General features: G+C 42.3%; 1 protein-coding gene across 1 annotated transcript in view; it reads right to left on the bottom strand.

The window, feature by feature from the left end:
* The window catches only part of LOC135506013 (sodium/potassium-transporting ATPase subunit beta-1-interacting protein 2), a 149,607-nt gene that overhangs the window by 8,755 nt on the left and 116,632 nt on the right, over positions 1–24,220 (bottom strand). Inside the window, exons 4-5 of the mRNA XM_064925342.1 lie at positions 21,280–21,480; positions 2,818–2,878 (exon numbers count right to left, since the gene is read on the bottom strand). Coding sequence (XP_064781414.1) covers positions 2,818–2,878; positions 21,280–21,480 — 262 coding nt within the window. The remainder of the gene's footprint in view (positions 1–2,817; positions 2,879–21,279; positions 21,481–24,220) is intronic.

Below are 24,220 nucleotides of genomic sequence, written 5' to 3'. Positions count from 1 at the left end.
GTAATTACGGAGTGAGCGTGTTGATTGGTTTTAGCTGTTCATTACCTTCTCTGAGGTGCTTCATGTACTATATTAATTGGAGCTGTAATAGCCAATACAGCTCCCAGATCAGTGTTTCCTCATGTCCCAGGGATCAAACCATCAATACCATTCTCATTCACTGGAGGATATGAACACTGTTGGATAATATTATTCCTTTGTATTGGGCAAATTAAACAGTGTCTCTCGGCAATCATTTCATGCAGGACATCAAACCTCCTCTGTCACGTTGCAAATATAGTATTACCCTTCATGGGCTTTTTCCAGGTACTTTAAATTTCAACTCTGGAATACATCAAATACATCAACGAGATTGTCAAGTGAAAATTCCAATTAAAGCTTCATTTTCCCTGAAGGGCACATTTCTAACAGCCATTATTGAGTGGCAAATAGAACCTGCTCTTAATTTGGACCCAAATGACTTTTATCATAACAATGCCTGAGGGAACCCTTTACTTATTCAAGATGTGCTCTTTAATATTTCAAATTGAGGTACTCCCCATTTTTTGGCAGGGAAGGATACATTTGGGCTCTAAAGACGGGAAAGCTATGTCTGGAGATGTTCTTTTAGAGAGAGAGCGTTGTGGTCTGATAGGCAATCTCAGGTAGCTGAGAGACTCACATTCGGTTGTGGTCATGGTTCAGCACTCTTGCCTGCCTTTTGGCTGTCTCACAGGGGCTCCAGCACAGCCAGGAGAAGCGCTGCATTTTTTACACTCAGATTCCTATGCTAAATGTAGAGGAAATAGTCTACTAAGCGCTGCATCCCTTATTTCACTCAATTTTTTTCTAGCCTGAGGGAGCAACCTCACTGCACACCCTATGAATGTCTCAGTTATGTCTCTCATAATAGCTCCCATATAAAATGTACTGTCTGTACATTGAAGCTGTATTAGGAAACATTACCATGTTATCAGACACAAAGCCTTCTTCAATTATATTAAAATCTTGCCATAGGAAGAATCTGCATTGTTGACAAGTAATGGGCGTACTGTAACGTTCGTCGTTGGGAGAAAGAGAGGAGGACCAAGGTGCAGCGTGGTAAGTATTCATTATGCCTTTTAATGAAAATGAATACTCGAACAAAACAACAAAAACGATAAATGAGAATGACACAAACAGTCCTGTCTGGTGACATACACAAAGACAGAAAATAATCACCCACGAAACACAATAGAAAACAGGCTACCTAAATATGGTTCTCAATCAGGGACAACGATTGACAGATGCCTCTGATTGAGAACCATACCAGGTCAAACACAGAAATAGCAAATCATAGAAAAACAAACATAGACAACCCACCCAACTCACGCCCTGACCATACTAAAACAAAGACATAACAAAAGAACTAAGGTCAGAACGTGACACATACAATGTTCTGTTGTGACCACACTAACCAGTAGTCAGGTATAATTTCAGTGCATTTGGATAAGTCTTTTCAACCTACCAACCACCAACAGTATTGTGCTGGGACCTAGGGGAGGTGAGCACTCTTAATAAAGGCTTGCTGTACCAACTATACAGTCCATTTTAATAACTATAATTATAAAAATTGAATTAATGCAGTGAAAAAAAATCCCAAATAACAGAGAAGGCATGTAGAGTCGCCTCATGTGACCTCCTCCCTCTCTATACTTTTCTCTCTATCTCTTCTCGTTCCTGCTTTCTCTTTATGTCTGTTGCTTGGTGATGAATGTTGCAAATGGAGAGAATGCAAGAGAGATCGCTAGAAGAAAAATGGTATTGATCTAGTATGCCGGGGTACTTGGCAAATGCATTCTTTCCAACACATACTATGTTTACAAAGCAAGACCGGCAACAAGGAGAAGTCGCACATGTATTACGGCAATCAATATCAATTATAAATGACAATAACACAAAAACTCATTCCTGTCCTAATATAACTTTTCTAAAAAATGAGGCAGCGGCTAAAGAGAATAAGTCATGCATTTTGGAACAAGGCAATTTGACTGGGTCTGTGCTGCAATGTTTTCTGAATTTAACAAATGGGGACATTTCCCACACTTTCCTTTAAGGCTAGGATCCACAAGCGGCTGGGACTGGGATCAATAAAATAAATTGTTTAAATCCAGCAACATCTAAATCCAAATGTTTGCTGGAGCATTACACTTGGCTAAATGTAAAGATCCGACCAGATGAGGAATGTACATGCCAATGCCCAGTTGTTAGAGTAAATAAAGTACTCTGTAAACACAGGAATACAGAAATGTCAACCTTGAGCCAGACATACTGTATCTATACTCTTATAAAAAAGGGTTCAAAAGGGTTCTTCAGCTTTCCCCATAGGAGAACCCATTTGTGTTCCATGTAGAACCATTTTTGGTTCCAGGTAGAACCCTTTTGGGTCATTGTATAATCCTCTGTGGAAAGGGTGCTACATGGAACCCAAAAGGGTTCTACCTGATACCAAAAATGGTTCTTCAAAGGGTTCTCCTATGGGGACAGCCAATGAACCATTTTAGGTTCTAGATAGCACCTTTTTTTCTAAGAGTGGAGCTGGATATAAACACTTTAGTTATTATATCATGGAGCGAGTCCAGGAAGATGGCTCATTACTGTTATGTGATTGGTCAGGTAACGCTTATGAATAAAATATGTGTGTTTCACTAAGGCACATGAGGTGAGATGGCCCTTTTAAAATTGGCTGAGTCATCATTATAACAAGCAAAGGGAAATGATTCACCATAAAAAGTGTGACTGTAGGAATCAGCCATATTTCTCATAGATCTACCATATTAATTGAAAGGCAATACTCACAGCTGTCTTCCTCTTCCGAGATTAGCTTCACCACATAACAGGCATAGATGAACCCAACAAGCTGAAAAAGAGAAATGGGGAAAGGTAATCAAATCCATTTTCTGGAGAGTGGTGACATTTTACAGTGAGAAGGGGACCAATTAGAATAGCACAATCAGTGAAGGAAACATAGATGTTTGTGTCCATGCCCTCAAGAGATGAAGAGAGCTACACAAACTTATTGGTGGGAAAACATGAGCCACCACTGAGAAAAAGTAGAAAATGATTGAGAGATCAAAAGAGCATCTCCATGTGGAACACATTCTGTGTTGAGGAAACAGGTGTTAGTACAGCGTCTAGTGTATCACACTGCTCTATGAAATGGGTCATATAGAGATGTTGAAGAGACACTGAAAAACAGAGGCACATATACAATGTTCCAAAAAAGAAGCCCTGCATCGTCAATGGGGTAAAAAAAACATGGTTTAAGAGGCATTTCACAAATAGTGATTATACATATGCATATTTATTTTTTAAACAGATAGGCTGTGTTTCTGGATTTTCTGTAACTCCAATCTGCATTGGCTAGAGATATAGAGGTTTCTGTGCATCTTCAGAGATTTCTTTGTAGCTGCTGCCTACATGAACTCAGCAAAAAAAGAAACGTCCCTTTTTCAGGACCCTGTATTTCAAAGATAATAGTAAGTCCAAATAACTCACAGACCTTCATTGTAAAGGGTTTTAACACGGTTTCCTATGCTTGTTCAATAAACCATAAACAATTATTGAACATGCACCTGTGGAACAGTTGTTAAGACACTACAGACAGTAGGCAATTAAGGTCACAGTTCTGAAAACTTAGGACACTAAAAGAGGCCTTTCTACAGACTCTGAAAAACACCAAAAGAAAGATGCACAGGGTCCCTGCTCATCTGCGTGAACGTGCCTTAGGCATGATGCAAGGAGGCATGAGGACTGCAATGTGGCCAGGGCAATAAATTACAATGTCCGTACTGGGACAGCACTACAGGGAGACAGGACGGACAGCTGATCGTCCTCACAGTGGCAGACCACGTGTAACAACACTTGCACAGGATCGCTACATCCGAACATCACACCTGCGGAACAGGTACAGAATGGCAACAACAACTGCCCGAGTTACACCAGGAACGCACAATCCCTCCATCAGTGCTCAGACTGTCCACAATAGGCTGAGAGAGGCTGGACTGAGGGCTTGTAGGCCTGTTGTAAGGCAGGTCCTCACCAGACATCACCGGCAACAACGTCGCCTATGGGCACAAACCCACCGTCGCTGGACCAGTCAGGACTTGCAAAATGTTCTCTTCACTGACGAGTCACGGTTTTGTCTCACCAGGGGTGATGGTCGGATTCACGTTTATCGTCGAAGGAATGAGCGTTACACCGAGGCCTGTACTCTGGAGCGGGATCGATTTGGAGGTGGAGGGTCCGTCATGGTCTGGGGCGGTGTGTCAGAAATGCCCGGGAACTTGCAGGTGCCTTGGTTTGAAGAGTGGGGTAACATCTCACAGCAAGAACTGGAAAATCTGGTGCAGTCCATGAGGACGAGATGCACTGCAGGAGTTAATGCAGCTGGTGGCCACACCAGATACAGACTGTTACTTTTGATTTTGACTCCCCCTTTGTTCAGGGACACGTTATTCAATTTCTGTTAGTCACATGTCTGTGGAACTTGTTCAGTTTATGTCTTAGTTGTTGAATCCTGTTATGTTCATACAAATATTTACACATGTTAAGTTTGCTGAAAATAAACGCCGCTGACAGTGAAAGGACGTTTCTTTTTTTGCTGAGTTTAGCTGCTTCGCTGCCTCTTCTCCTTCCTTGATCGGCGACGCCTTTGTCTGGTCAAAAATGTATGTTGTACGCAAAGGACATGGTCGACATGTTCCAACTACTGCATTCCATGCCTCAGTAGGCTATTAGGCATAAGCTCAATTTCATTTTCTTTTTTTCTGGAGGGGAGTTAGTCTTCATGCAGCTATTTACATGTTCTACACAAAAGACATGATCAACATGTTCGTACAAACTCGCAGATTGTCATTTGCCCCAATGCAAAACTCAAGTGGGGAGTTACATGCAGCTATCTAGGCAGCATATCAAATTCAAGCAAGACACAGACACCTCTCCCGCCTGTCTCTACTGCGGCTCCGCTGGTCATTTCCGTTCTCCGTCACTTCCAGTGCCAGAGCTCATCAGTCTCACCTGCGGCTCCGCTGGTCAGAGGAGGGCTATTCAGGCCTCTCCTTCTGGATCCATCTTCCGCCATCTCCGGGCCCGGTTCATCTGCAGTCTAATTTGCAATATTTTTTAATCATACAAACATTGGCTAAGCAGGAGGCAGACAGGCAGTCAAAGTATTAGTGTTATTTTTCAGCAACTCTGGCTAGTGGCTACAATATGGCAGCAGTTACAAAGATTATCCTGTATCACACAAAATGTTGATTGTTTTTACTCCAATGCAATGTGCTTATGCAACTGCAATATCTGTTACAACAGACAGAGAAGGTTGTAGCCTTCATAAAGACCTTGAATGTTTGTTCAAATCGCCTCATGGTTTTTATTCCAGCTCTTCAGATGAGGCAGAGACATTGGCTATATCATAATGGTTCAGAAGAGGGTGGGTAAAGAGAGAAATGTGAATGGAGGTGGAGTGTGAGCAGCAGTGTGAGCAGCAGCTACGTAGAAACAAATTTGTGTAAATTAACACATGCGCAGAACGCGATCCGGATTGGTAGCTTTGAGAAAAAAGGTTTCCACGAGGGTCCGGGGAACGACAACTCGTATTCGCAGCCACAGCCTAAAAAAAATCTAATGGACGGTATCAAATAATGTGGGCCTGGCTGTTCTTAATGAGACTGTATTTAAAATGTGTCACCTAATATGAAGATTTAGTGGATTAAGTATAACAATAGAAAGCCAAGGGAACATAGGAACATAGGAAATCTAATTGGAGGCTTATCCTGAGAGAAATACAGTAGCATACTAGATATCCCTGCTCTAGGCACTAATAAAACCCAGAACACAACAATATTACTCTCTTCCCCCGCTCCTCCTTAGGCCTGTAATTTCATAGGCCAGTGATTGGAGGTCTCTGATTGGATTGGGCGATAGGGAAGCTGGGATTTTGACTGTGGTCAGTGTGTGGAGAGAAATGGACATTCTCAATGTCACAGAGGATTCAGTCAGACAGGAGGCCATACACGAGACCGTACTGTGGACAGCCATGTAGATAGTGGGTGTGCCGTCCTCATATTCAGGCATTGTTTGGAGTCTAGGGGCCACAAACAGACACAGTTACAAATCTGAGCAACCTCAGATTTAAGATTCTGGGAATAGCTCAAGGTCTCGCTCTCATTTACTCTGAATAATGTGCCCGCCCCACACTCTGTCTCTGCAGTAGGCTGGGAGCACAGGCCAACACTCACAGACACTAGTCACACACAATGCCGGTCCCGCCACACATAACACACTGCACACTTTACCCATCAGGAGCACTGAGGAGGTGAAACAAAGGAGCTGTTTTTGTTTGCTGTGTGATTACCAGACAAAAAAACAACACACACACACACACACACACACACACACACACACACACACACACACACACACACACACACACACACACACACACACACACACACACACACACACACACACACACACACACACACACACACACACACACACACACACACACACACAGCTCCTCTGATTAGACAAAGGTATCTCGTTTAGAACCATGTCACAGGGTGTAAGCCTAATTTGACTCATGTAAATAAACCTGGGTATTCTTATGATAAAGGCTCCTTTAAACACAAGCTGTTTTACTCCATAGGAAATTCCACTGTGAAGATGATTATTGACGGTTGGTTAAAATTTGACTCTATAAATCTGAATAATACATGCAGAGTTTCTGAGAAAACCATTCATAATTGAGAATAATTCTGGGAGCATGACTGCTCTCAACGCAAGCATTATAAACAGACGCACAACCCAGCCATTCTCTATTGTTTAGGCGAGAGTCAGTGAGACACACATCTGTACTACATTCATAACTGTCACTTTTAAAAGGAAGCTTTGTCCAGTTGACTTTGGATATAACTGATTGTGTTACTGTTCAAAGACTGATTGAATCAGGAGCCTTATAAATGAACAGACACAGTCTCCTCTGTTGTGCAGCTGACAGCCATGACACTGTGTCCTCCACGACACTGAGTAAGTGACATGTTTTGCACTGGTGGGATACTGTTCACATGTTGGCCTTATTATAGTCGGAGGGTGCTGTTGTATGGATGGATCACATGCAAATCATGACCCAAAGGTCAAGGAGTGTTGAGGGCTGAGCCCGAGGACTCTCCACTTTCAATTGTGCAGCACGTTTGAAATTCAACTGATATGACAATGGAGGAGGAGTGGAGGAGGAGGACGAGTGTTTTCAGAACGGGCCCATTCATTTGGAATGTACCAATTCAGCCAGAGAACAATTGACTAAACATTCTCTACAGTAAACACCATTGAAGATATATATATATATTCTTTGTTGTCAAAAATGGGTTTCATATGGATTGTTTGACATCAGAATCATAGAGTGGGGTATTGCATTTTGGATACTGTGCCAAGTCTAGTGCTGTGAACATGACGCTGCTTGTGTAAAAATCCCGGAACCTAGCCTAGTAAAACCTCACATTTTATTAATACTCAGATCTTTTATTTCACCCTCGAATATTAGAGCTCGGCAGGGAAAATGTAACTTCAAAAGTCCCTCATAGAGTAATTGATGTGGATGGAATTCCCCAGCTAACCTATCTCCTCATAAAAAGTGGTGCGAAATCACATAGTTTAATCAATTTCCTGGTGTTGTGTGGCATCACTCAACCTATTTCTGTTTCAGCGTAGACTCCCATTTCAAACTGTGTGCGGCTCAGCTTGTGCATAAGGTAATTCACATGTCCTTGACTCCATCCTCCTGCGTTCTCTGGCCCGCTGCGGGTAGCCTTGGTCTTTCGCGTTTATAAACTGGGCCGGGGCTGCTTAACATGCCAACAACTGGTCATTGGCAGTTGACAGCTTTCACCATCAAACAACCTTTTAGTGGAACCTTAGCTTTTCACTGGGGTTGCATCGCCAGGAAATGGAAGCAAGCTTCAACATGTCATCAAGGCTAAACATCTAAGTACATTGACTCCATCAAATCTTTTAAATAGGACAACTGTTGGTATACAGACTCTTGTAAAACCAGACCTGCCTTAGGGAAGTGCTGATTGTATATGTGAGGCATTTACAGAGTATACTAAGGGTCTGATGTGTGTTTTATTACTCATCACAATAAAGGCAAGTGGCATTTCAACAGTTCCTATAAAACCAGGTTTTCTGTTTGCCACAAATCAGAGATACTGGGGGTAAATGCTGTGGATGGCAGACTGATGCATCACTCTAAATGAGGCCCTGCACACACTGTGTAATACAGCACAGAAAGATTGAGGACAAGCGAAAGCCTCGCTGAAATGTTTCCCTAGTATTTAACCCCATACTGAGAACAAAAGACTGGAGAACATTTGGAAAATGGGCTCTGAGCAAATGTATTCATGATAATTCAAAGATGACAAAGCATCACCCCACACATCCACAACCATCAAAGACATTTTATCTGCACAGTACACAGTATGAACCCAGTATTATTACTAGACAACATTTTCCAAAGCTACTTTGTGTTATTCTAATATATGAATATACTCATTAGTGTATTTACAAGTGAATTTCCCCTGGTGTATGTTTTTATACATTGATACATCAGTGAATCATTGTTTGACAGTTAAAATCCTTAGAAAATAAGAGATTGAGGAATTCATTAGCTTTCATGTAATGTAGACAAAGGGCCGACTTTCATCTGTGAGCTGGGACCATTCTTTAGGTCTAATCCAAATAAACCTCTTTGTCTTTAGTAATCTGCCACCCTTAGAGCAGAAACCAATTCAGTTGTCTTCATTCTAACCCTCCTTGGGGGGACCTACATACATCCAGCTCTTCATCTGAATTAGTCTCCCTACGGTGGAGGGAGGGGCTCCACAGCAAAGACCCCCTGAGCTTGTGCTGTGTGAGTTCCACATTGGCATTGGTCTTGTTCGGTTGCTAAATTAACCTTTTACTTCCTTAATCATGGCCAAGGCCCAAGCTCATTGACTTCTCTATTGAGCCTTCAGCTGGTGGGCATCTTTTTATAAGAGGAGAGAAAGCAAAGAGGTCAAATGATAGATGTATATACTGTAGGTTGTAGTGTAAAATATTGTACATAATGGATGAGGATAGAGTGTGAATCCTAATGGCACCCTATGTCACGCCCTGACCGTAGAGATCTTTTTATTCCCTATGTTTGGTTGGTCAGGGTGTGACTCGGGTGGGAAACTCTATGTTCTTTGTTTCTATGTTTTGGCCGGGTATGGTTCTCAATCAGGGACAGCTGTCTATCGTTGTCTCTGATTGGGAATCAAATTTAGGCAGCCTTTTTTCCTTTTGTATTCGTGGGTAGTTGTCTTCGTTTGATGCAGGTACAGCCTTACGGAGTGTCGCGGTCGTGTTTGTTGTTTTGTTGGCAACATTTAAAGAAATAAAGAAAAAATGTACGCTTGGCACGCTGCTCCTTGGCCGGTCTTTTTCAAGACAGCGATCGTGACACCCTATTCCATATAGTGTACTGCTTTTGTCCAGCTTCTGATCAAAAGTAGTGCACGATATAGGGAATAGGGTTCCATTTGGGATGCAGATAAACTCCTTTCCTCATTTGTGTCATTAGAAATACATTTTGGAATCAATGCAATTGGTTAATTGATCACATGCTTTTAACTGAAAATGTGTCAAGTCAAAATTCTAATGAGAATGCATAAAATGTCTACCAACTTTCTTGCTGAATCATAAATGCTTTCAAACAAGTTTACCTCTTATATCAATGGCCACAGTTTGCCAGAAAGAGGATGGCAGGGTAAATACAAAATAAACTCACCTGAAAGAGTTTTGAGAAATTGAAACATTAAATATTTTAAGTAAGAACATAACTCACACACACAGAGTAAAGAGAGATTCCACCAAACCAGACCATTCTGTCGAGGTGCATTTTTATCTGACTGGTATGTACAAGAAACCCTAAACTATTCCGTTTTTTACTCTCAACCAAGCCTGATGGTCACTACTCAAAGCTATATGTGGGGAAACATGTATCTTGGCCTGTACCCCAGACAGATTCCAAGCCAAATGTGTGCTTTGGAAAACAGTATATAACACAAATGAAAGTAATATGTCTAAGCAACAGGCAATCAATATTAAGCCGCTAGGTTAAAAATTCATTAATTTGAAGGATTATTCAACATTTAGTCTGAATCTCTTGAGCAAACAAGGTAATGGGTTATGCATCTTTAGCAGAATCACTGAATGTTGAAATAGTATGTGGTTTAAACACATCCCTCTCTACTGAAAGGTCATATTTATTAAGTCATTCCCTAAAGCAATTATTCATAATGATCTTTAATGATGTTATATGCCCTGTTTGGTTGCCCTGCTATTTCTAGAGAATCCAAAGAGATAACAATGAATCAATGCATTGTACCAGGAGAGAGCTCTTTTACTTCAGGATAGCTGTTGCACAGTCTCAGTGGTACCAAACCAAATGATCAGATATAAAGCAGAAGGCTTTGCTTCCTCTGAGATTACTGTGATTCTCCAACTACACACATCAGTCCCAATTTTCCACTTTCACAATTGTGAAGGCACTTAACTGTTGGGGAGAATGAGTCGCTTTTTGACATGGCAGTGTAACAGCACAATAAACACATGGTTGGTGCTTTCCTCCCACTCTCCTCAAGCACACAGAGATGTTTGTGAAGTGTTTGACAATGATTCCCCTCATACAGTTTCCCATCTCCTTTATACGTCTGAGACAGACATCAAAAGTCTCACAAGCCCGGGCCAAACATACCATGGCCAAATAGGACTGAATCCATCTTGAAACAGGAATAGGCTGGTTACATGACATGGTTGTTGCATGTATGTTGACGGACAGAAGGTTGCGGTGAAATGACCTTTATTGGGTTTGCACTGGTTGGTAACACACAGGAGAGGACTATTTGTTCTCATTTTCACTGGTCATGGTTACAGGGACGGGCAACTGGAAGCACCGTCCCCCTTTTGTAGGCGCACTGACCAATTTCAACAACATATTTTAGAACTCAGTCGAGGTCTCAACGTAATGTTGAGCGTTAGAGTAATAATTGGACATTTGGTTGTGCATCAGCAGTCACTTAATTATCCCATGCCTGCAATTGTTTTGGGGGATTGGTAAGGTAGTCTAGCGGACAGCTAGAGTTCTGTTTTTTTGTGGCCCCCACCCCATCAAAGTTGCCCATTCCTGATCTAGACCATTAAAGGTACATTCCATAATATCCTTCTACATTGATGCTGCTTCCACCCACAACCACACATGACTACAGTAATGAATTGATGGATGTGACCCAAGGTGGGTTAGATAATGTGCTTTACCTCTGGCAAATCATCTCAAAATACACAACTCTGCTTAATTGGTTCTGGTCTTATTGGCTAACCTTATTGGCTTTGCAGAGATACTTTTCCATCACTTGACAATCATTATGTGGCCATTGTCCAGGCATTGATTGCTTGATGTAAAATCCAAATCTCTGAGCTTGGAGCAGAATTGCTCTTTGTTTACTATAATACATTCAGACATCTCTCCATTGATCTTGGCCAAAATACTGTTTGAATACCAAGCCGGCATATGGCCCCTCTATAATGTACTGAGCCCTGAGAGCCTTCAGTAGATGCTTGCTCTGTATACTGAGTCTAAAGTCTCCAAATGAATGGCACGCCAGCTAATATCTGTCACGACTTCCGCCGATGTCGGTCCCTTGTTCGGGTGGTGTTCGGCGGTCGACGTCACGGACCTTCTAGCCATCATTGATCCACTTTTCATTTTCCAGTGGTTTTGTCTTGTCTACCTGGTTCCAATCCCATTCATTACATGTTGTGTATTTAACCCTCTGTTTCCCCTCATGTCCTTGTCAGAGATGGTTTGTTGTATATAGGTGTGTTATTTGTTCTGGTGTGTGACGGGTTTTGCTCCCTATAATGTTATTTTTGTATACTTTGGTTTTCAGAGGTTTTTTGAATGTTTATGAAACAGCTCCATTTTTACCAAGTTCATTCTCCTGCGTCTGACTTCCCTGCCACCAGAACGCACCGCATTACAATATCGGCCTGAGAAGATGGTAAAGCTACAGCAATGCTAATTTTGACCTCAATATGTGCCTGAGTATCTGTGTATTTCTAATTGTAAAGGGTGATGCACCTATGTGAGGCTTGATCGCTTGTCTGACAACAGAAAAATCTATCTCACATCTTTCCCCGAAATAGGAGGGTCATGGGGGAAAATAAGCCATTTGGTGCTTAGCTTGCGTGACTTCTTGCTAATTGTTCCTGTGACCTCCCAAAGCCCTCATGGCTATTTTATAACACGTCAAATAACATAGGCAGGGTCAAATAGGCAGGGTCAAAGGCCTTCTTAACACAAAGCGGAATATCTTAACATATCTTAATGCTACAGTAAACATTAGGAACATGTTTATTCCCTAACTGTATCCCCAGAGAACATGTGCTTCCTGTAACTAGAGCGCCACAAAATACAACCCATATTGTATCTTCATCATACACATACAGACCAAGGCTGTTTGCTATTCAGCCAAACACATTACAGTATATCCCTATTGTGACAGTGGAGAGCTTACAAATAACATGCCCTGTGTCAAAACATACGCGGCTGAGCTAAACATCACCACGGCATGTCCTACATGTCACAATGATAGACAGACATTTCTTTTTACTCTGACGATGTTGTGTCGTGACCGAGGCCGTACGCTGCTACTAACAGCGTCAGTGTCACTACAATGCTTTCCCAATGACGGCCGAGCCCCAGCAGCACCAGTGCAGTGCTATTTATCCACTTTGTGCCCTGGAAATAATCAGCTCAGTGGGGTGGAGGCAGACTCATCATGTCCAGCTCAGTGATATGGACGTTGGGGGGGGGGGGCTCTCATCATTAAAGCAGTGGAATGAAACACTGTACCCTCGCAGCTCGCGGGGTCCCATCAAGCACCGCCCCGTATCGTTTCTGACATTTGAAAAATAGGCGCCCGCCTTTTCGACGCCAATCTCGCTCTCTCTCTGGCTTATCAGATGAGAAGCTCTGACACGTCAGAGATCCTGACAATATCAGCTCTCCTGTCACTGAGCCCAGGTCCACGCCGTTATTCCACAACAACAAGCCCTTCTCACAGAGAGAGGACGAGGAAGAGGACAGGGGTGGGCCAGGAGAGAGAGAGACACAGAGAAACAGGCTTTGAATAAGAACAGAGAGAGAGAGATTGAAAGGGACCTGAGATTGATACTGAAGCCTCTCTGATAACAACGTTGTGAGCCAGACTGACGGGTGTCTGCTGAATGATTTGCTGAGCATGACTCTGTTTCAATACAACAATTAGTCTAAGATTGCAATTCTGTGCGGCCATGGTCTCTGTGTGGGTCTTCAGGGACTGACATGTAATGAAGCAAATTGATTCACTTCCCTCAGGGTGTTGGCCACTGTCAAAGCTGATTCATTTTACTCCAGGGGCTAAAGCATTCACTATTCACAGAACTGACAGCATAAAAAATAGCTTTCTATACATGCACAGGCATGAAACAAGAGTAGTCTTTGGGGAAGAAAAACAGATTGTCAAAAGATGTGGAAATTTGAGCAAAGCACCTATCCTGGCTAAATGAATTGGATTCATCTATCACTGTGGCCTTTGCTTTTTGTTTAATTTGTATACTTCGAGATTCAATCAGAGACTTGGAAGATTTGGAAGGCAAAGTGATTTTCCTTCACCGATGCATCAAAGGAACAGATTCCTCCACCATGACTGATACCTCCTCCAATCCTCTTAAAATGACTTGACCAAATTGGCCTTAGTGTTTGCTTTATATTACCCAGAGCCCAGCCGCCAGGTCTTCAATAGTGATTTCTCTACAGATACCCATCTTTCCATTCTGTTATCCGCGCCAGACACAGCTTTGAACAATAGCCATTGAAATGAACATTGGAGGCAGCGAGAGAGCGGGAGGTTCAGGTGCAGAATAGAAATGAATGTCTGAAGACAGAAAGACAAGGAGAGAGAGATAATTTCTCATCCCATCATGACAGAAATGCCAAACCGCAGGAAAATAAATTTAAATTAAAATGGTGGGATCATATGGAGAATAAAAGAAGCAAGGTATTTCCACTACTCTGTGAATAGATCACAGCAGTAAAGCAGCAATGACATTGTTTAAACACTTGGAGGTCATGCTAATTAATCAACAGGGCAAATAATATTGCAAAGAGCTCGACTATTAACCAGGCAAATACTAAACAAGGGGTCTTTCACAGTGCCTGAGTGATGGGTGAATGTATTATACATATGGGTATGCCGTGCGTCCCTTTAATCTTGTAGCTAATGGGCCCAGGCCTAAGCTCTTCTACAAACAATTACACTCACATTCAAAGACCCTCTCTGAATACCTAACCAAATACACTGCAACAGTACTGTCAGAGGGCACTATGTAATTAAACAAGGTGTGATTCATTACAAGTGTCATTAAAAATATTCTCATAAGCACATCACCATAGCTATGTTTAATAGTCTCATTCATTAAAGTGTCTCTTCTGGCCGTGGGCTCAGAATGCCTGTTGTCTGTCTATACAGGTTAGAGGATGTGATGGAGGAGTAGAGGGGCCTGTGGACTCCAACAGCTGTCTCCTACAGTAAGAGCTGTCTCCTCCAGTGTGTGTGTGTGTGTGTGCGTGTGCGTGTGCGTGTGCGTGCGTGTGTGCGTGTGTGCGTGCGTGTGTGTGTGTGTGTGTGTGTGTGTGTGTGTGTGTGTGTGTGTGTTGTGTGTGTCTGTGCGGGTCTGTGCGGGTCTGTGCGAGTCTGTGTGAGCCTATGAGATGTCACTCTGGATATGGGAGCATGGGCATAATTGTAAAGTTAACATTTGACAGTAAGTGGTACTAGCCAGGAGTTCAGCCTGCTACATATAATGTAGTCCTATGGCTCCTGGCATAGGAAGCACCCGTCAATGACAAGTTAGCTCTTCTGTACAGACCCAGTCCCCTTACGGCTCTATGAAGCTCTGCATTTACTGTATATGTGCAACTTTTAGTAGCCACTATACAGCAGCACTGTCTGGAATTGACTCTCACATTTCCTATCAGGGTTACTCTCACATTAAACCATGTCATTGTTCAAACACAGTCAATGCACATGTTTTAAATAGAATACTTAGTCATACCGTTAGAGCCTCATCATTCCACAGCTAACAGCTTTGTTAGAGTGAACGTGGATCCTCTTCTGATTCATGACCTTCCACAACTGGCTGTTCTTATAGAAACTGGCCACGGACCTCTGAGGCATCAGCCATGCTACTGTATGCCGGACACAGCTCATTTAGCCACTCATCCAGCCATGTGAGCTGGCCACCCCCCTCTCTCTCTCCCCTCTCCCTCAGGCTCTCCCCTAGACCCCAGTAGTGTGGTGGCGTTTGCTGGAGCCCTTCTCTGTGGCTCTGTGTACTGCCTTGCCGCTCTGCTTCTCTCTCTCTCCCTCCCAGTGTGAAGGAAGAACAGAGAAATCTGCCTGGCAACACAGCAACGACTTCCTGCACTCCTCATCTGAATGCAGATAATGATTGACAAGCAGCCGTTCTTATAGACAAAACAATTATCATAGTAGCAAAGCTAGTGAAAAAGCGGTTGGTTGTTCAGAGACCTACAGTTTTCTGCATTTGTTGGCATACAGTATTACTGTACTGTACATTTCTCTGGTAAACTGTGATGGTTTCTGTGCAGTAACAGTTTTGTTTTTCCGCCATGATGCTATCTTCTCCTCAATGCTTACATCATGGTAAAAGGTTCATGCAGCAGACGATGGTGCATAGCAAAATGGCCGGACCTCGCCACAGTGTGGTGGTGGCCAAGGTGAGACGGAGGACATCCATAGTGTTAACCATCATCAGTGGTTCAACTCCCACTCAGTGCTGTGTGATTACACTCCCAGAGCATGGTGGACCACTGCTGAGCTGAAGAACACAGTCAAGAGTATGTTTACTGATATGAGATTCTCAGTACTTTTTCCTCCGATTCCCTCGGGAACATTAACACATGATCCATAGATAATAACATTCTAGGCTGGTGGGAACAAAGTGTAATTGTAGATGGGGATGTGGAGAAAGAGAGGTGAGACACCACAGTTTCACCGAATCTCACAACCCCAGAGCTGAAAATAACATATGGTCCCTCAGCTAAGGGCCATCTAACCCAACAGTCTCATGTTGACAGTGTCACAGTGACCCCACCGGAAACAGCTTGGGCTGGCTTTATTTACACTACTCCGGTGAAAGGTCACTGCGCCAATAAACATCTTAATTATCTACCGTAGCTACCAGCCTGCCTGATGTTGATAGCAAAACAAAGTCCTTCAGAGTTTCAACCCAACAAAGACAAGGAGGACTGTAGAAGAGGAGAGAACAGTGGAGTCGTAACATAAAAAGATCCTCCACTGATTCCAATCCTCTCTCAGTCTCATCCACTGCAGGCTTCTCATTACGACACAACTCTATTTAATTACTTTGAGATGGAGGCTTCCTCATGGCGTAATGATGCGTACAGCCATACTAATGTCTAGGCTGGTTGTAAATGAACGGATTAGGCCCCTACATCAATTCTCCGCTTTGAGGGAAACCTCATTAGCACAAGGTGCTGCTCTGTTGCTCTGATGTTAAAAAAGAAAGTAATAGAAAAACAATGAGACTTAGGGAACAACGTTATGTTAAAAATTGGTGGGTGCGTTCATGACAAGGAAATGACAGCACTCTCTCTGTGATGCTTCCTCTCTAATACTTGTAATTATCTCTGTATGAGACCTGAGCAGGACAAAAAGAAGGAGTTCATCATTTTGGTTCACACAGGGAGGCCCTTTCATTGTGGACCATTTTCATAGATATTACTGAATTAGATTAACCCAGGTTATTTTCATTAATAAATATGAGATAATAAATTATTACTCGGGTACTTTGTACCCTGTCAAATGACTATACTTCAATGAAAGAAGAGGGACAACCAAAAGTTGCAGATCAATTTTGTTCTTGTCTGGTAGAGGGGGAAGGAGAGACGGGGAGAACAGGAGAAGAGAGGCAGGAAGCTTGTCTCTGCAGTTATCAGATCAAAGAGCCACTCATTCAGTTTGGGGGAAACATAATGAACCAGTCATTTCTAGCCCTGAAATTCTCATGTGAGGAAAGAAAGCCATTCATTATCCATCAGAGGTGCTAGGGAAAATTGACATTGTTGCCTCATGCTGCCAGACACAATTAAACAGTCTTCCATCCATGTCAAATGTCTGAGATAGGAGCAGTGTGTTTTGGATGCTTATTATGAATTTTTCTCAGCTCAATTTTGAAGACTGTCGTTAAGACTTCCAGTGCCACCATACAAAGCCGCTTCCAGAGTATTGGGGGTAATTTGGCAAATACAGTGCCTTGCGAAAGTATTCGGCCCCCTTGAACTTTGCGACCTTTTGCCACATTTCAGGCTTCAAACATAAAGATATAAAACTGTATTTTTTTGTGAAGAATCAACAACAAGTGGGACACAATCATGAAGTGGAACGACATTTATTGGATATTTCAAACTTTTTTAACAAATCAAAAACTGAAAAATTGGGCATGCAAAATTATTCAGCCCCCTTAAGTTAATACTTTGTAACGCCACCTTTTGCTGCGATTACAGCTGTAAGTCGCTTGGGGTATGTCTCTATCAGTTTTGCACATCGAGAGACTGAAATGTTTTCCCATTCCTCCTTGCAAAACAGCTCGAGCTCAGTGAGGTTGGATGGAGAGCATTTGTGAAGAGCAGTTTTCAGTTCTTTCCACAGATTCTCGATTGGATTCAGGTCTGGACTTTGATTTGGCCATTCTAACACCTGGATATGTTTATTTTTGAACCATTCCATTGTAGATTTTGCTTTATGTTTTGGATCATTGTCTTGTTGGAAGACAAATCTCCGTCCCAGTCTCAGGTCTTTTGCAGACTCCATCAGGTTTTCTTCCAGAATGGTCCTGTATTTGGCTCCATCCATCTTCCCATCAATTTTAACCATCTTCCCTGTCCCTGCTGAAGAAAAGCAGGCCCAAACCATGATGCTGCCACCACCATGTTTGACAGTGGGGATGGTGTGGTCAGGGTGATGAGCTGTGTTGCTGTTACGCCAAACATAACGTTTTGCATTGTTGCCAAAAAGTTCAATTTTGGTTTCATCTGACCAGAGCACCTTCTTCCACATGTTTGGTGTGTCTCCCAGGTGGCTTGTGGCAAACTTTAAACAACACTTTTTATGGATATCTTTAAGAAATGGCTTTCTTCTTGCCACTCTTCCATAAAGGCCAGATTTGTGCAATATACGACTGATTGTTGTCCTATGGACAGAGTCTCCCACCTCAGCTGTAGATCTCTGCAGTTCATCCAGAGGATCATGGGCCTCTTGGCTGCATCTCTGATCAGTCTTCTCCTTGTATGAGCTGAAAGTTTAGAGGGACGGCCAGGTCTTGGTAGATTTGCAGTGGTCTGATACTCCTTCCATTTCAATATTATCGCTTGCACAGTGCTCCTTGGGATGTTTAAAGCTTGGGAAATCTTTTTGTATCCAAATCCGGCTTTAAACTTCTTCACAACAGTATCTCGGACCTGCCTGGTGTGTTCCTTGTTCTTCATGATGCTCTCTGCGCTTTTAACGGACCTCTGAGACTATCACAGTGCAGGTGCATTTATACGGAGACTTGATTACACACAGGTGGATTGTATTTATCATCATTAGTCATTTAGGTCAACATTGGATCATTCAGAGATCCTCACTGAACTTCTGGGGAGAGTTTGCTGCACTGAAAGTAAAGGGGCTGAATAATTTTGCACGCCCAATTTTTCAGTTTTTGATTTGTTAAAACAGTTTGAAATATCCAATAAATGTCGTTCCACTTCATGATTGTGTCCCACTTGTTGTTGATTCTTCACAAAAAAATACATTTGTATATCCTTATGTTTGAAGCCTGAAATGTGGCAAAAGGTCGCAAAGTTCAAGGGGGCCGAATACTTTCGCAAGGCACTGTAGATTCTAAATTCGTCCCAATGCTTTCCACTAAGCTAATAAAATGCTACTTAAAGACAACAACAATAAAAATGCATTATGGCAACATTGGATAGGTATTATGGGAATACCGGTATGTGTAATGCTGAGCTAATGTTTGTATATGATTTGCATAATTTATAGTAGATGCTGGACACTGTGGCCAAGTCTGCAGACTTTTGCTCATTGCTATCAGTCATACTGACAAAGCATGACACACCACTTCCCAAATGACTCCACTGCAGAGACTAGTGCTCTGAGCTCTCAGCTCTCGCTTTTAGTTTATATAAGAGTGCATAACACACTTTGGCCATTAGTTTTAATATGAAACGTTTTTTTTAAATGGATTTGGTCTCTCTCCAAGCACATTTTAGTATTTTAAATATGATGGTTAAGCAATGACAAAAGTGATGTCGGAAGCAGTAAAAGATATATCAGAAAGAAGTATCAAACCATTGTGTTATTATTGGGCTCCATGCAGTCGTTTAAATCAGCCCGAGCTCCGCTCATTCAGCTAAAGGTTTCTGCTGAGACAGACACCCGTCTTTCCCCTTCGATGTTTCAGGGAGAACTTAACTCAGTCATTGTCATATTGATCCTGGCACCCGACATTCTCCTGACACCATGCCAGTGGAACAGCTCCTGTGTTTAGGAGACTAAGCGTTATTGAACTTGCAATAACTCCAACCATTTTCTACATAATATTTGACAGGTTCTAAGCGTATTTCTCACTGGTGTTTGGAATTGTGTTATGTGTCCATTCTACTGTACCGCAAGAGAGATGGGAGGAACAGGTGGTGGAATATACTGTAGACTCATTGCACAGACCTTGTTCGATGTTACTGTAATGCAATTGTACTACAGTAGACAAAGCATCTGACTGGCGAAAGGAATATGATCATCCACCTTCTCCCGATTGTTCTTAATCAAAACAATCTAAACATAAAATGTCATTGTTTTTTCATTAAAAACAGTGGTTAGGAAAATCTGTAAATGCTTGTTTCATCCTATCAAGGGTTAGGTTCATGACTAAAAAAGATTCCAATGTGAAGAGTAAAATATATTGAGATCTAACTTATAAACCAGAGAAGTAGCCCTGAAATCCAATCCAAAGTAGATTGCACAATGTCAGTTGGGAGCTGATAGAGTTTGAGAATAGTTCTATATCCAGGCAGATAAAGTATCGGGTGGTTAGCTGGGTAGAACGCTCAGGCTTTAACACACTGGGGGAGAGAACATTTTCTCCTGGGATCTATCTATGGGGAACCTTGCCGTGATCATTTACACAGCAGCAACACCCCACTCTTTTTCATTAACACATTCCCCTAATTACACGCCATACATTAAGTCATTATGAAATATACTGGTGCATTGTGGGAATTTCCCACTCACACTGTGAGCCTGGGGACTATAATTTCGAATGGCGGCAGAGAGAGAAAAAAAAAAGATACACTGGGGACGGTTTTCCCCACACACACGCACACACGCACACGCACACGCACACACACACACACACACACACACACACACACACACACACACACACACACACACACACACACGTGCACATGCACCCACCCACCCACAACCACACACGCGCACTGGAGGAGAACGGAGGGAAAACCAATCATCAATAAGGGAATTGCGTTTCCCTTGCTATCCCCCTGGGATGGCCCACTGCCAAGCCACTAAAAGCTGCCGCCAAGCCCAAGAGTTATTTTTCCCCTTGACTATTTTCTGCGTTATAATATTGCCGCAAGACCATTAGTCACTAAAGTAGTAGGCAGCTATTAATACGAGCCAAAATAATGCAGCTCGGGTCTTGCTTGCCTGCTCGCTAAGCACTGCCTTATTAGGGTTGTGTTTCACATCACATTGGCATGTCTCAGCATTGATGACCGTGCACACGACTAACTCCTCCATCCATTATAACACAGGTAGACAGCCTCACTAAACTGAAACCAAGATGAACATTTCTGAACAGAATGCCATGGTTCACCATAGCCCAAATATAAAAGCCTTTTCATGTGAAACAAGGTCACTGTACAGGGCATGTAGGACTTCAACAAAAAGAGTCCCACATGCCCAAAGCCTAGGACTGTCCATCCCATTCCCTTGCTGAGATGAGCTGAGATGAGAGGGAGGGTAGTGGGTAGCAGCCCGACACAAACAGCCAGAGGCCTACTATACTTACAGCCAGGAGGATCTGCAGGGAGCTGTGGGCCACCTCCACATACTGGTACTCCAGCAGACAGCCTGCGATGCTGATGTAGCGGTGGTCCTCCGGGGCCCAGGACGGAGGAGGGGTGACCGGGGTCACCCTGCAGCCTGGACCGTTCTCCATCCACCAGGACCGGTGCATGGACATGTTGAAGGTCATGATCAGGTCACTGTCCTGCAGGCAGAAACAATAGAGAGAGTTATTTTATATAGAGTAGAAATGATAGAAGTATTGAGGAAAGCTACAATAGATGTTCTATTGTAGGTGTTTAGCTAAGTCCCGATTGCTTTAACCAGCCAGTGGTGGAGTTAGTGCAATTATGTACCCAAGCTAATGCAAGATTACACATCTGTCTGCCAGTGATTTAACTGCGTAGGTCAATCGCCCAGCATTCCGCAATATTGTAATCAAGATAAAATGTGTTCATTGGTATGGAACAATGGCTAAAAGGGTGAAAAACCTCCCCTCTGTGACGCTACCCTTTTCCTACTCTTTAAAAAGGGTGCATAGTCTGGAGGAGATTGAGATTCTTACTTAATTCAATGTGTATTTTACTTTCAACAATGAGCTCATTTCTGACATTTGTTTTTAAGAATCATCTTTCATTCTGAAGTGGGAAAAGCTTTGTACTACTGCTACTTTGGCAGTATTTCATCACGAGTCAAGTTAAAAGCTTTGCTTAACATTTTGCAACACAATTGTTTATTCTGCCTCTTTACCGACATCTCAGAAGGCTAATAATTCTGAGCAGAACAAGAGTACACCGTGAGTAAAACTAAGCCAACATACATTTAGCTTTTGAATGCCATTTATTTTACAATCAACTGGCAGAAGAAATCCCATTCTCAAATCCCAGCGCTAGCAATCCAACTGCTGGCGTACAAAAAGCACTTATGACACCCCAGGTCATTTGAGTCAACGCCAGCTATCCAAGCTGAGGATAATTCTAGTGGGTATTGAGAGAGAAGTGTGCATGCACACATCCTAAATCCAACTATAACAAATGAAGAGGGAATAAAACAAAATCCATCCATCTCATAAATGGTACTTCTAGCTCCCAAACCTCTACCCGGTTCTTACGCCTACGAACGCATGACTGAATATATTCGATTCGCGCATTATCACCCTCTGCTCAATAGACTCCCTAAAGACCTGCATTTTCACATTTCAACTCACAATTCTGAGCACTGCTTAAATCAGACAAGCGTGCCTTCCAGCCCAACATTTGCCATTGCCTGCTGCGCAGTGCATTGGTTATTCTAGCATAAAACCTTGGTATTTGGTACAGAGACAAGCATTCCCCTTCACTTACAAAGCCAAGTAACACCACCCACTTGTCTTTCTTCCAAACAACACTTATCAACCAGCTCCCACATTTATTTCGTCCAAACAAAACTTATCAACCAGCTCTCACATTTCTTTCGTCCAAACAACACTTATCAATCCAGCTCCTTCCAAACAACACTTTTCAACTTTTTCTTCCAAACAACACTTATCAACCAGCTCCCACATTTATCGAAACAAAACTTATCAACCAGTTCCCAATTTCTTTCGTCCAAACAAAACTTATCAACCAGCTTATCAAAACAACACTTATCAATCAACTCACACTTTTCTTTCGTCCAAACAACACTTATCAACCAGCTCCCACTTTTCTTTCTTCCAAACAACACTTATCAACCAGCTCCCACTTTTCTTTCTTCCAAACAACACTTATCAACCAGCTCCCACATTTCTTTCGTCCAAACAACACTTATCAATCAGCTCACACTTTTCTTTCGTCCAAACAACACTTATCAACCAGCTCCCACTTTTTGTTCATCGAAACAAAACTTATCAACCAGCTCCCACATTTCTTTCATCCAAACAACACTTATCAATCAGCTCACACTTTTCTTTCTTCCAAACAACACTTATCAACCAGCTCCCACATTTCTTTCTTCCAAACAACACTTATCAATCAGCTCACACTTTTCTTTCTTCCAAACAACACTTATCAATCAGCTCACACTTTTCTTTCTTCCAAACAACACTTATCAACCAGCTCCCACATTTCTTTCATCCAAACAACACTTATCAACCAGCTCCCACATTTCTTTCGTCCAAACAACACTTATCAACCAGCTCCCACTTTTCTTTCTTCCAAACAACACTTATCAACCAGCTCCCACTTTTCTTTCATCCAAACAACACTTATCAACCAATTACCACTAATCTTACTTCTAAACAACACTTATCAACCAGCTCCCACTTATATTTTCTCCTGCTCTCAGAATGAATCATCCAGGGGATTGGGGTCAGTGACATTATTGCATATCAAGATCTATCATTCCTCTGCCTCTAGAAATGGTGCGCGTGTTTGTCCACAAAGGACGTGGGTGTTGCGATTAACTGCTTTTAATTCATCTTGAAATACACATCAGGCAGAGATTTTTTGTTGGATCCTTGCCAAACAACACACCCACAGCATCATTTTTGTCTGATTGTGTGTCTCATTGAGGAGTGGATATTGATGGAGCAGGCTCCCCAATACAATCAGAAACACAAGGTCTCATCCAACACAGGTTCAGTGCCAGACTTCTCAAATGTTCCAGATTGTAATTACATTAAAACCTACAAAGTGGACAAAGAAATACATGAAATGCCTGAAATTAAAGCTGGAATCCATAGCAGTAAAACTGTCATGTCTGTTTACAAAATGACAACAAGCAAGATGTTACTTCAAACAACAAACACAGTGTTTTCCCTCTGACATCCTTGCACCCTTGTACATTTTTTTTATCATGATGCTGGATGCTCATTTCCTCAAAACATTTTAATTTTTTTATTTGAATTTCACCTTTATTTAACCAGGTAGGCCAGTTGAGAACAAGTCCTCATTTACAACTGAAACCTGGCCAAGCAAAGCAAAGCA

The sequence above is a fragment of the Oncorhynchus masou genome, chromosome 19 (assembly GCF_036934945.1).
Source record: "Oncorhynchus masou masou isolate Uvic2021 chromosome 19, UVic_Omas_1.1, whole genome shotgun sequence".
In the NCBI taxonomy this organism is placed as follows: Eukaryota; Metazoa; Chordata; class Actinopteri; order Salmoniformes; family Salmonidae; genus Oncorhynchus; species Oncorhynchus masou.
The sequence above is the reverse complement of the archived record's forward strand: the minus strand, read 5'-3'. Positions and strand labels throughout refer to the sequence as shown.